Below are 14,565 nucleotides of genomic sequence, written 5' to 3' on the forward strand. Positions count from 1 at the left end.
TTGACATGAATAAAGGGATTAAGCAGCAGCAGCAGCAGCATCCAAAGAGAAAAACAGAAACATTCTTTCATTCGTTAAAGAAGAAAGAAAGAAAAAAAGAAAAACCCAAGAAAGAAAGGAATGTATGTGGATGGCATAGCTAAAACTAATAAATTAGAGAATGAAACTATATCATATTAAATCAAGAGAGATTTTTTTAAAAATCTATGATCAGACTTTGGTTTCTGCTACTATACAATAAATGGTATAATAATAGCCCCAAATCATAAAAAAAAATTGAACATAATCAAGATAAATTTCAATGATGGGAAAATATTAAGCAAGTGACTTGCTCCTGGTAACTTTTTAGTCACCAAACTATAATCACACATTTATAGTCAAAATTATAGTCATAAAATTATAGTCACCAAAAGCTACAGGGAAGCTCCTGTAGCTCAGAGGGTAAAAAACCTGCCTGCAACGCTCTAGACCTGGTTCAGTCCCCAGGTCGGGAAGATTCCCTGGAGAAGGGCATGGCTACCCACTCCAGTATTCTCGCCCGGAGAATTACAAGGACATAGAAACCTGGTAGGCTATATAGTCCATGGGGCTGCAAAGTGTTGGACACAACTAAGTGACTAATGCTAATATTATGGTTGTTGATGTGGCTTTTACATGGAAAATTACCATTTACTTCTTATTTGACTTAACGCTCCAAGTTACCTATCATCAAGTAAATTTATTCTGGCTTTATAATCTCAAAGAAGACTGGATTCCCTGGTGGCTCAGAGGGTAGAGTCTGCCTGCAATTCGGGAGCCCTGAGTTTGATCACTGGGTCCAGAAGATCCCCTGGAGAAGAAAATGGCAACCACTCCTGTATTCTTGCCTAAGAAATCGCACGGATGGAGGAGCCTGGTGGGCTACAGTCCGTAGGGTCTCAAAGAGTCGGACTTTCAGTGAAAAATTAATTGGTCACTCCAAGAAAGAAATGGGAAATTTTATTCAAGTCGAGGATTATAACCTGAGGACAACTCCTCAGAAATCTCTAAGAACTGTTCTGCCCATTAGAAGTCAGGACAGTTCCATAAGTTTTGAGACAGAGACATGTACATTAAATGATGTATACTTGACAGTGGATACAATCTAGATCTAAGCAATAATGGGTCATGGTGCACGTGAAAGTGTTGGTTGCTCAGTTGAGTTTTACTTGTTATGGCCCCATGGACTGCAGCCCACCAGGCTCCTCTGTCCTTGGAGTTTCCCAGGCAAGAATACTGGACTGGGTTGCCATTTTCTCTTCCAGGGAACCTTCCAGACCCAGGGATTGAACCCAGATCTCCCACATTGAAGGCAGATTCTTTATCATCTGAGCCACCAGGGAAGTCATGGGTCATAGTGGTCCCATATGAGATCAAGAAGGAATATCTTAAGGAGTTGCTCTGTTGATGCTAGAAAAGTGTTGCTCTTTAAGGCTGAGCAGGTGTTGATGGTGGAGGCTTGGCCAATGCATAATGCAGATACACAATGCACAGGAGAGGGGAGAGGAGGTGAAAGGTCAGAGGACAGTTTTTGTTTACAATTTTTCTTATCTCATCACAAAATATGAATTTTATTTCACACCTGTTCTAGCAGAATGAAGTTTGGGTGAGTATAATTGCTCTTCCAAAATTCATTATAAGTACAATAAATGCACATTTTTTTCCCCTTTTTTCCAAACAAATTATCTCCTGAAATTCTGGATTATGACCAGAGTTTCCAGTAAGAGTCACTTTTAAATCTATATGAAACTTGGTTTAATTATCATGAATTAATGAAAGATTCATAAGAGTATTTTAATCTAATTAGTCTATACCTTTTTATAGTCTTTTTTTGTTGTCTCATTTTGGATGAATAATATTCAATAAAATTCTTAACATCTGAAGAAAACTTCACTAGAATAAAGTTGGTTATGGGGTATCAGTTAATACATTAAATGTGAAATTATTGGTTTTATGAGAGGCTAGAATAACATTGGTCATAGTATGTTATGAAATGTAAATTATCAAATAAGGGCAGATAGTGAACACCCAGTATGATAATAATTATGAAATTATATAGGCATGCAAACAAGCTTTCTATTAAAAAAAATCATCCTGAGAAATTTATCAAAATGTTACAAAAGTTTTGAAAATTTTCACATCATTCTTTCAATTTTCTTAAATTCTCAATTTGTTTCTAATTAAAATGCCTACTCCCATAATAGTGTCACACAATTAAATATAAAAGACTCATTGTGAATATGTATCACTCTTTCCCTGAAAGTTTCAGGCATAGAGTAAGTAAGTATTTTTCTATAAATAGTTTCTCTACCACCCAGGGAAATATTTAGAGCATCACACAGGAAGACCAAACCATTAGGCCTTCCACTGTGCATCTTGGGAAGGAAGATATCTAATTTCTCATGACCTAGCATACCTGCATTAGTCCTTGAAGACATGCCAATTCCCTTTTGCCCTTGGAGATATGCCAAGAATTTTTCCTTGGAAACTGGTCCACAGGGATGACCAAATGTTGCAATCATCAATCCCCAGTATGTGAAGTGCCCTGGAATTATTAGGATAAGAGGCAAGGCATATGCTGCTCTGCTTCTGATATTCATTTTAGACATAAATTCCTGGCAGATGTTACATTTGATCAGGAAATTAACAAACTTTCTAGGTTGATTAATTTTTCCCTCAGAATAAAACAAAATGACTGCACTAAAACTTAAAAAGAATTTATCTCAAAGAAAAAATATTATATTACAGAAATTTTCAGCTGAAAGGGTCTTCATACTTTGTGAGCAAATGTTGAAGTTGACATTCTTCTGGACAGATAATATAGAAGAAAAGTGTTTTTTTAATCAACCTTGCCTCCCGGTAAGCATTATTCTCAAAATTGGGAGGTTTTAGTTGAAATTAAATAAAGTAAGGATAATATCAGAAGAGTATGCATGCAAACATCATTTTATATATCTTTGCCTTCAGTAGTGCCAGGACTGACAGACCCAGAAATATAGAGTTGTTATGATCATGGTATTTCAGCAATTTAAAAATATAATTTTGGAAGAAATTTGATTTTGAATGGCCAGGTTATGATAAGTTTGTGTCTTTTGGAAATCAATACTAAGTATGTGGTCAAGCTACTAAAGTCCAAAGGTTGAAAGTTATTTTTCATTAGTATTAAATAATATTGGGGAAAATACTAGAGCATAGTATATTAAAAATATTCTACTATGATTGTTTATTATATATATAGCATTTTAATAGGCATATTTGAAATTAACTATGACAGGAATATTATGGACATGCTCTATGGAGTCAATCTATCTTGGTAGAAATACAGAGCCAACATCTAATAGTTGTAACTATGGATACATTACACAAATTATGTTCCCTTTTCTCATATGAAAAATGTGGCTAATAATACTATAGTATAATAATCTCATGGTCATTATATGCATTAATAAAGGGAAACATTTAGAACTGTGTCAGGACTATACAAATTATTCAATATACTACCTTTTGTTGTATTCAAATATCAATTTGCATCTTTTCCTATATTTGGGAATCAAATTATTATTTTTCTCTTTGTACACAGTCCAAACTTCATTATCACCAATTCTAAGAAACATTCAGTTCAGTTCAGTACAGCTGCTCAGTCGTGTCCAACTCTGTGACTCCATGAATCGCAGCATGCCAGGCCTCCCTGTCTGCCGGGGTCCAGCCCCAGCAGGATCCAGGGAACCCTCAGGATGAACGGCGTCAGCGAGAGAGAGACACGTAGGACCGGCCTTGATAGGGCCAAGTCTGCTAGGGAGAGAGAGAGAGAGAGAAAGAAAGAGACCAGACCAGGAAGGTGCGGCAGAGTCTGGCAGTTGCTTTATTTTTCACTGTAGCCTTTATACCCTAAGTCGGTACATTTCTAAGGGGCAGATAAGCACACAGACTTAGTTTAACATGACATCAGCTTGTCCTTCACGAAACCAGGTGTGCTCTCTATATTTTTGTTTATGAGAGTCTTTTCCCATAGATTTTTTGTACATTATCTTCTGGCCTTGAGCTTAGCAGAAAACAGAAAAGTGGCAGTCTCATGGTACAGCAGGTTGTAACATAATAGAAATACAATCCTGTTAACATAAAAGACAGTCTTTTTGCAGAAATTCTCAGCTAAATTTATCTAAAAAGTTTAGCACACAAAGAGTCTGCGGCTCTGGAGAGGCAGCCCCTGTTTAGCACTCTTGGTTAAAATTAACAATTATCTTCTTGTTTGTACACTAGGGCTAAGCTCTTATTTTTCTAGATCTCCAACTATATTAACAATAGTTTCCACTGCACAACCTCAGCACATTAACATCAATCAAATGTTGATCTAATAACCACTTTTAAAACAAAATTTTTTTGTATTTTCTAATAGGGCTTCCTCACCCTCCAAAGGGCTCTGTGCCTATTAGGGCCTTTTTAATGATTAATCTCTATGTATAATATCTTTTGGCTTTCAGGCCTATTGGCAATTTATGGCTTGCACCTGGTGCAACTTTTAGCAACTTCAGTAGCCGACCCTGTCTTTTTTGTGGTTAATCTATTTTCTTTCTATTAGGTGTCATCTCTATGGGAACTAGATAGGATTACATTTTTACAGAACAGAAATGCAAAGGATTGCAAAAACAGCAGATATGGCACAAAACAGGCTCTTAGTCTAAAAGTTAACCACCTGCAAGAAGTCACCAGCTAATCTCTATCTAAACTATTTTCTATTAGGCACATTTGTGGCTATCAGATTTGTGGAGCTTTTCTCACCCCGCGAAGGGGCCTATGCTTAATAGTTTCTTTTGTTAGCGTACTGTGCTTAGGATGTTTAGAACAATCATGAGCATTTTGTGCAATGAGAGCACATATTTATCAAACAAGCCAGAATGCCAGCAAAAGGGCTTGAATTGAAACATTTCCTTCATCCCTCACCCCTTCATAGGGTACCAGCATCCAGAAGATTTATTAATTAGGGTTTTAAGTTGGTCCTCATTCAGTGAAAGAGGAGCAGGAGAGCTCTCGGCAGGCAACACAAGAATCCGCAGCAGGGCAAAGAAGAACAACAGCAGAAAAGGGGGGAGGATACACAGTGGGGTAGAGGCCGAGGCCAACCTGGAGGGTCCCTTATCCTAGACTTGTCAGGTTCTTTCCTCATGACCTCGTCATGGGTGGGGTCCCGGATGGCCTTGCCTGCCCGGTATTTTCTTCATGACCTCATCATGGGCGGGACCCCCCATAATGGCTCCCGACACCTGTCCATCACCAACTCCCGGAGTTTACTCAAACTCATGTCCATCGACTCGGTGATGCCATCCAGCCATCTCAGCTTCTGTCATCCCCTTCTCCTCCTGCCCTCAATCGCTTCCAGCATCAGGGTCTTTTCCAATGAGTCAACTCTTCACGTGAGATGGCCAAAGTACTGGAGTTTCAGCTTCAGCATCAGTCCTTCCAATGAACACCCAGGACTGATCTCCTTCAGGATGGACTGGTTGGATTGCCTTGCAGTCCAAGGGACTCTCAAGGGGCTTCTCCAACACCACAGTTCAAAAGCATCAATTCGTCCATGCTCAGCTTTCTTCACAGTCCAACTTTCACATCCATACATGACTACTGGAAAAACCATAGCCTTGATGAGATAGACCTTTGCTGGCAAAGTAATCTCTCTGCTTTTTAATATGCTATGTAGGTTGGTCATAACTTTCCTTCCTAGGAGTAAGCATCTTTTAATGTCATGACTGCAATCACCATCTTCAGTGATTTGGAGCCCCAAAAAATAAAGTCTGACACTGTTTCCACTGTTTCCCCATCTATTTCCCATGAAGTGATGGGGCCAGATGGCATGATTTAGTTTTCTGAATGTTGAGCTTTAAGCCAACTTTTTCACTCTCCTCTTTCACTTTCATCAAGAAGCTTTTTAGTTCCTCTTTACTTTCTGCCATAAGGGTGGTGTCATCTGCATATCTGAGGTTATTGATATTTCTCCCGGCAATCTTGATTCCAGCTTGTGCTTCTTCCAGCCCCAGTGTTTCTCATGATGTACACTGCATATAAGTTAAATAAGCAGGGTGACAATATACAGCCTTGACGTATTCCTTTTCCTATTTGAAACCAGTCTGTTGTCCCATGTCCGGTTCTAACTGTTGCTTCCTGACCTGCATACAGATTTCTCAAGAGGCAGGTCAGGTGGTCTGGTATTCCCTTCTCTTTCAGAATTTTCAACAGTTTATTGTGATCCACACAGTCAAAGCCTTTGGCATAGTCAATAAAGCAGAAATAGATGTTTTTCTGGAACTCTATTGCTTTTTAGATGATCCAGCAGATGTTGGCAATTTGATCTCTGGTGCCTCTGCCTTTTCTAAAACTAGCTTGAACATCTGGAAGTTCACAGTTCACCTGTTGCTGAAGCCTGGCTTGGAGAATTTTGAGCATTACTTTACTAGTGTGTGAGATGAGTGCAATTGTGCAGTAGTTTGAGCATTCTTTGGCATTGCCTTTCTTTGGGATTGGAATGAAAACTGACCTTTTCCAGTCCTGTGGCCACTGCTGAGTTTTCCAAATTTGCTGGCACATTGAGTGCAGCACTTTCACAGCATCATCTTTCAGGTTTTGAAATAGCTCAACTGGAATTTCATCACCTCCACTAGCTTTGTTTGTAGTGATGCTTCCTAAGGCCCACTAGACTTCACATTCCAGGATGTCTGGCTCTAGGTGAGTGATCACACCATCATGATTATCTCAGTCATGAAGATCTTTTTTGTACAGTTCTTCTGTGTATTCTTGCCACCTCTTCTTAATATCTTCTGCTTCTGTTAAGTCCATACCATTTCTGCCCTTTATAGAGCCCATCTTTGCATGAAATGTTCCCTTGGTATCTCTAATTTTCTTGAAGAAATCTCTAGTCTTTCCCATTCTGTTGTTTTCCTCTATTTATTTGCACTGATCACTGAGGAATGTTTTCTTATCTCTCTTTGCTATTCTTTGGAACTCTGCATTCAAATGGGAATATCTTTGCTTTTCTCCTTTGCTTTTCACTTCTCTTCTTTTCACAGCTATTTGTAAGATCTCCTCAGGAAGCCATTTTGCTTTTTTTGCATTATTAAAGAAATATAAATATGTCATGACATATATCGCAACACAAACATTTTTGAAGTAATTTCTGATAAGTTTCAACTTTGATATCTTAACAGTTTGGTGCATTTGAACTCTATGGGCAGAAGGAATGTCACTCATGTGTCTGACTTCATCCTTATGGGACTGACAGACTCTGTAGAGGTCCAGCTGGTCCTCTTCACCCTCTTCCTCCTGATATATCTGATCACTGTGCTAGGCAATGTGGGGATGATCCTGATAATCTGCCTGAACCCCCAGCTTCACACACCCATGTACTTTTTCCTCAGTCACTTGTCATTTCTTGACCTCAGTTACTCAAGTGTCATCACCCCTAAAACCTTAGACAACTTACTGAATTCCACCAAGAACATTTCATACCTGAGCTGCTTCATCCAGATGAGTTGTTTTATATTCTTGGGTGGGACTGAATGTTTCCTTCTGTCCTCCATGGCCTATGATCGCTGTGTAGCCATCCGCAACCCTCTGCATTACCCCATCGTTATGTCCACCAGGAGATGCTGCTCTCTTGTCTTTGGATCTTATTTGTTTGGCTTTACAGACTCCATTGTCAGTGTGCTTTGCATGAACAAATTGCATTTCTGTGACTCCAATGTAATCTATCACTTTTTCTGTGATGTACCCCCAGTTTTAGTCCTGTCCTGCACAGACACACATGATATTGAAATCACAATATCCATTTTTGCTGGCTCCACCCTCGTGGTGTCTCTTATCACAATAGCTGTGTCCTATGTGTCCATCCTGTCCACTATCCTGAAAATTACTTCCACTTCAGGGAAGCAGAAAGCCTTCTCTACCTGCGCCTCCCATCTCCTGGGAGTCACTATCTTCTACAGCACTATGGTTTTCACTTACTTAAAACCAAGAAAGTCCTACTCCTTGGGAAAGGATCAAGTGGCTTCTGTTTTTTATACTATTGTCATCCCCATGCTGAATCCCCTCATTTACAGTCTTAGAAACAAAGAAGTAAAAAATGCTGTCAGTAGGGTCATTCAGAAAAGAAAGGCTTCCAAGCAATTAAAATAACAGTGATGATGAAATTTTAAGCTATTATTTTTTCTTCTTCCCTCTATGGCATTTCCTTCCTCTTTCTCCAGAAATGAATTGAAGACTTTACTTGTTCTTTATTTATTCATTTATTCTGTAGAATTATCTTTTGCTTGACCAAATATTTTCTTGGACATTTTTTAGAACATGCCTTTAGAAATCCACATTATAATTGGAAACACTGACACATGTTAAATCAATGGTGCAAATGTATCTGTTTTTAAGGGTAAATGATTAGCAAAATAAAAATTATATTTACCATCTTTTAAAGTATATCATGCAGATTCAGAGAATTCTATGATGGAAAAAAGCTTCATTTTGGGAACTATGATAACAGTTTTATAAATTATTTCATTTATGTTGTGGAAAAGCAGTATGCCAGAGTGCTCTTGTTTTTGAACCAAACACTCCAGACATTTGATTCTAGATCTGCAACTCTTTCCACTGTGTAACTCTTAAATAAAGCATTTCCTCAATCAGACATAATAAATTATGTTTCCAGGTCCATAGAGTTTGTATAAAGATTAAATCATATAGCTGATTAAGTGTTTAAGGTAGTACTATTAAAGGCAGACCATTATCATTAGAACGCTCTTATTTCTTCAGTATTTTTAATGCACAGTGTCTTATTCTTACAGAATATTCTCTTGTTTGTAAAAAATTACTTTTGGTTCATTTAAAGGACAAACACACAAACAGCTAAGAAAAAACTCAGCACCTCACAGATTTGGATTTGAAATGGTACCTGTCACTATTGCAGAAAACTTGAAAAATGTTGAAAATGTAAGGAAATAGAAATGCCCTAAAAATTAACAGCTTTGTATGTTTTCTTCTAGACTGATAGCTATGTGTGTGTGTGTGTGTGTGTGTGTGTGTGTGTATACACATATTATATGCTAGAACAATACTTCTGTCATTTCACATGTACCTTTTTGCAGTTTACTGTGTACACTACCAAGATTAACCTTTGACTATTTCTTTGTAATGAAATCTAAGATGAATGTGCTTTTGATACATGGGAAAGGTTTAGACTTTCATTTTGCAATTCTTTGGATATGAAGTGTTTGTAAATTCAAGTTAAACTCTGCAAACAGTTATATCTCTTTGGTGACTAACTGAAAATATTACAAAAAAAAAAAAATCCTTCCTTTCTATGATGTGTCAACAAGCTTCAGTAAATTGCTTTTTAATTGAAATTCTGTGTATTTTAAATCATAATTGCCTTCTCCTGATTTCTACAGATTTTTTATGGTTATTAAAAAATTAAATTTATTAAATTAAATGCCTAACTCATGTGTTTTAAATTGCTTAACAGAGATAAGTGGTTAAGTTCAGTTCAGTTGCTGAGTCGTTTCCGACTCTTTGCAGCCCCATGGACTGCAGCACGCCAGGCCTCCCTGTCCATCACCAACACCCGGAGTCCACCCAAACCCATGTCCATTGAGTTGGTGATGCCATCCAGCCATCTCATCCTTTGTCATCCCCTTCTCCTCCTGCCCTCAATCCCTCCCAGCATCTGGGTCTTTTAAATGAGTCAGCTCTTTGTATCAGGTAGCCAAAGTACTGGAGCTTCAGCTTCAACATCAGTCATTCCAATGAACACCCAGGACTGGGCTCCTTTAGGATGGAGTAATTGGATCTCCTTGCAGTCCAAGGGACTCTCAAGAGTCTTCTCCAACACCACAGTTTAAAAGCATCGATTCGTCCATGCTCAGCTATCTTTAAAGTCCAACTCTCACATCCATACATGACCACTGGAAAAACCATAGCCTTGATGAGACGGACCTTTATTGACAAAGTAATGTCTCTGCTTTTTAATATGTTGTCTAGTTTGGTCATAACTTTCCTTCCAAGAAGTAAGCATCCTTTAATTTCATGGCTGCAATCACCATCTGCAGTGATTTTGGAGCCCCCAAAATAAAGTCAGCCATTGTTTCCGCTGCTTCACCATCTATTTGCCATGAAATGATGGGGCGGGATGCCATGATCTTAGTTTTCTGAATGTTGATCTTTAAGCCAACATTTTCACTCTCCTCTTTCACGTTCATCAAGAGGCTTCTTAGTTCTTCTTCACTTTCTGCTTTAAGGATGGTGTCATCTACATATCTGGGGTTATTGATATTTCTCCCAGCAATCTTGATTCCAACTTGTGCTTCCTCCAGCCCAGGGTTTCTCATGATGTACTCTGTATATAAGTTCAGTAAGCAGTGTGACAATATTCAGCCTTGACATACTCCTTTTCCTATTTGGAACCAGTCTGTTGTTCCAGGTCCAGTTCTAATTGTTGCTTCCTGAACTGCATACAGGTTTCTCAAGAGGCAGGTCAGGTGGTCTGGTATTCCCATGTCTTTCAGAATTTTCCACAGTTTATTGTGATCCACACAGTCAAAGGCTTTGGCATAGTCAATAAAGCAGAAATAGATGTTTTTTCTGGAACTCTATTGCTTTTTCAACAATCCAACGGATATTGGAAATTTGATCTCTGGTTCCTCTGACTTCTAAAACCAGCTTGAACATCTGGAAGGTCACAGTTCACGTATTGCTAAAGCCTGGCTTGGAAAATTTTGAGCATTTCTTTACTAGCCTGTGAGATGAATGCAACTGTGTGGTAGTTTGAGCATTCTTTGTCATTACCTTTCTTTGGGATTGGAATGAAAACTGACCTTTTCCAGTCCTGTGCCCACTGCTGAATTTTCCAGATTTGCTCACATATTGAGTGCAACACTTTCACAGCATCATCTTCAAGGGTATGAAATAGCTCAACTGGAATTCCATCACCCCCACTAGCTTTGTTTTTGGTGATGCTTCGTAAGGCCCACTTGACTTCACATTCCAGGATGTCTGGCTCTAGGTGAGTGATCACACCATCATGATTATCTGGGTCGTGAAGATATTTTTTGTACAGTTCTTCTGTGTATTCTTGCCACCTCTTCTTAATATCTTCTGCTTCTGTTAGGTCCATACCTTTTCTGCCCTTTATTGAAAATCTAGAGGTCTACAAATAAGAATTTTATGAAGTAAAAATAATTGGGAAATTATAATCAAAATGTTACATTAGTTTTGATTATGTCATGTTGTTCTTTGAATTTTATTATATTTACATTTTATTTCCAAAATGCTTATTTACTACTCTAATGCATGTTGTGCTAAGTCATTTCTCTTCAACACTAAGGAGTGTAGCCCACCAGGCTGTTCTGTCCATGGGATTCAATAGGCCAGACTAGTAGAGTGGGTTGTTATTTCCTCCTCCAGGGGATCTTCACAGGCCAGAAACTGAACCTGTGTCTTATGTCTCCTGCACTGGCCAGCGGATTCTTTACCACTAGTGTCACTTGGGAAGTCCACTCCTATAATATTGTCACAATTTAAATATAAAGGTTTCATTGTAAAAAATGCATCATTCCTTCCTTGATAGTTTCAGTCGCAGAATAAGGAAGTATTTCTCTAAAAATAGTTTCTCTACCACAGCAGGCATAAATTCAGAGAATCACGTTGGAAGGCCACAGCATTAGGCTCTTCACTGTGTGGCTTCTAAGGAAAAAAAATAGTTTCTCAGAACTTAGCATAGCAGCATTTAGTACTTGAACTCCTGTCCTTGGAGACATGCCGAGTAATCTTCCTTGGAAACTGGTCCACAGAGATGGCCAAAGTTTGCATTATCATCAGCCCCCAGAATATGCCGTACCTGGAGTTATCAGAATGAGAGCCTTCACTTACATATATGTACTCAGTTGATCCCTGATACTCATTTTAGACATAACTTCCTGGCGAATTTTATGCATGATCAGGAGTTGAACAAAACTTCATTTGATTTATTTTTGCCTCAGAATAAAACAAAATGAATGCACCAAAATTTTAAAAGAACTTATCTCAAAGGAAACAAATATTTCATCATAGAAATTTTCAACTGAAATGGTCTTCATGTGTTATTTGTGAGAAAAATTGGAGTTTAACATACTTCTAGAGAGAAAACATTGGAAGAAAGTGTTTTTTCACCAACTTTGGCTGAAAGTAAGTATCATTCTAAAATTTGGAAGGTTTTAGGTAGGATCCAATAAAACAGGAATTTTATCAGCAGGATATGCATGCAGGTATCTTTTAGACATTAAAAAGTGTCAGGATTTGTGGAAGGAGAAGTACAGAGTTGATATAATCAGGGTCTAAAAGTCATTAGCATTTTTTAGAGATATAATTTTGGAAGAAATTTGATTTTCAGTGGTCAAGTTAGAAAAATATCATATTTTTTGGAAATTAGTACTAACATGTGGTCTATCATTTTAATACACCCTATTAAAGTCCACTAAGTTTGGATACTTGTCATTAACATTAAATAGTATTTGAAATGAAAGGACAGAACATGATACATTAAAACCATTTGTCTATCATTCTTTATCATATAGCTAGCAGTTTACTTTTGGTGTTGTTGAAATTAATTATAAACAGGAGTATGGTATTATGGAGTGGTGTAGTGGTAAAGAATCTGCCTGCTACGCAGGAGACATGGTGCATACTATGCACCCAGACATTGATCTCTGAGTGGGGAAGATACACTGGAGGAGGATACAGCGATCCACTCCAATATTCTTACCTGGAAAATTCCATGGACAGAAGAACCTGGAGGGCTACAGTGCATGGGGTTTGCAAAGAGTCAGACATGACTGAGCACACACACACACACATAGTATTATGGACATGCTCTCTGGAGTCAATCTATCGAGGTGGAATTGTGGATCCAAAATTTAGGAGTTCTAAATCTGTTAACTAAATTATCTGTGCCCTTTGTCTCATCAGAAAAATATGGCTAACTATGGTATAAAAATCTCATGAAATGCATTAATTAAGTGCCTTAACGGAAGCATTTAGGGCCATGTCAGGCTTATTCTAATTCTTCAATGTATTAGTTTTTGTTATAATATATCCAAATGTCAACTCACACCTATTTTTATATTTGGAAATCAAAATAAGTTTTTGTCTCTGCATACACTATACACACCTCCTTATCATCACTTCATGGAAACACTAAATTAATATAAATAAGTGATGTTATTCATACATACACAAAGTAATTTTTTTTTTAAATTTTTGAAGTAATTCCTGCTGAATATCAACTTTGATTTCTCAACAGTTTGGAGCATTTGAACACTATGGGCAGAAGGAATATCACACATGTGTCTGACTTCATCCTCATGGGACTGACAGACTCTGAAGAGATCCGGCTGGTCCTCTTCACCCTCTTTCTCCTGATATATCTGATCACTGTGCTGGGCAATGTGGGGATGATCCTGATAATCCGCCTGGACCCCCAGCTTCACACACCCATGTATTTTTTCCTCAGTCACTTGTCAATTCTTGACCTCAGTTACTCAAGTGTCATCACCCCTAAAACCTTAGACAACTTACTGAATTCCACCAAGAACATTTCATACCTGAACTGCTTCATCCAGATGAGTTGCTTTATATTCTCGGGTGGGACTGAATGTTTCCTTCTCTCCTCCATGGCCTATGATCGCTGTGTAGCCATCTGCAACCCTCTGCATTACCCGCTTGTCATGTACACCAGACGCTGCTGCTCCCTAGTATTTGGATGTTATTTGATTGGCTTTATGGACTCTTTTGTTAATGGACTTTGCATGAGCAGATTGCATTTCTGCAAATCCAATATAATCTTTCACTTTTTCTGTGATCTATCCCCAATTTTAGCCTTGTCCTGCACTGACACACGTGACATAGAAATCATCATATCCACCTTTGCTGGCTCCAGCCTAGTGCTGTCTCTTATTACAATAACAGTGTCCTATGTCTCCATCCTATCTACTATCCTGAAAATCACTTCCACTTCTAGTAAGCAAAAAGCTTTCTCTACTTGTGCATCACATCTTCTGGGGGTCACCGTCTTTTATGGCACTATGATTTTTACTTACTTAAAACCAAGTAAATCCTACTCCTTGGGAAAGGATCAAGTGGCTTCTGTATTTTATACTATTGTCATCCCCATGCTGAATCCCCTCATCTATAGTCTTCGAAACAAGGAGGTAAAAAATGCTCTCAGTAGAGTCATGCAGAAGATAAAGTGAAAGTCACTCAGTCGTGTCTGATTCTTTGTGACCCCATGGACTATATGGTCCATGGAATTATCTAGGCCAGAACACTGGAGTGGGGAGCCTTTCCCTTCTGCAGGGAATCTTCCTAATTCAGAGATTGAACTCAGGTCTCCTGCATTTCAGGTGGATTCTTTACCAACTGAGCTATGAGGGAAGGCCAGGTAAAGTGTTCTGAACAATTAAAATAGCATTGAAGCTAAGTGTTCATGCTCACCAGTTTATTTTTTTTTCCTTATCTCTATTTCATTCCCCTGCTTTCTCT

At 38.3% G+C, this 14,565-nt stretch overlaps 2 protein-coding genes across 2 annotated transcripts; both read left to right on the plus strand.

Annotated features, from left to right (window-relative positions):
• Window positions 1-7,233: 7,233 nt before the first annotated feature.
• Window positions 7,234-8,181, plus strand: LOC122450501 (olfactory receptor 8H1-like). Its single transcript, XM_043482879.1, has one exon. The coding sequence runs from the start codon at window positions 7,234-7,236 to the stop codon at window positions 8,179-8,181; it is 948 nt and encodes a 315-aa protein (XP_043338814.1).
• A 5,165-nt stretch (window positions 8,182-13,346) lies between these two features.
• LOC122449359 (olfactory receptor 8H1-like) lies at window positions 13,347-14,276 on the plus strand. Its single transcript, XM_043480872.1, has one exon. It carries the CDS (start codon window positions 13,347-13,349, stop codon window positions 14,274-14,276), a length of 930 nt encoding a protein of 309 aa, XP_043336807.1.
• The last annotated feature ends 289 nt before the right edge of the window (window positions 14,277-14,565 follow it).

This window comes from Cervus canadensis, chromosome 11 (assembly GCF_019320065.1).
Source record: "Cervus canadensis isolate Bull #8, Minnesota chromosome 11, ASM1932006v1, whole genome shotgun sequence".
Classification (NCBI taxonomy): Eukaryota; Metazoa; Chordata; class Mammalia; order Artiodactyla; family Cervidae; genus Cervus; species Cervus canadensis.

Coding starts and splice junctions, on each gene's coding strand:
- LOC122449359 (XM_043480872.1), top strand. CDS start 13,347: ATGGGCAGAAGGAATATCACACATGTGTCTGACTTCATCCTCATGGGA.
- LOC122450501 (XM_043482879.1), top strand. CDS start 7,234: ATGGGCAGAAGGAATGTCACTCATGTGTCTGACTTCATCCTTATGGGA.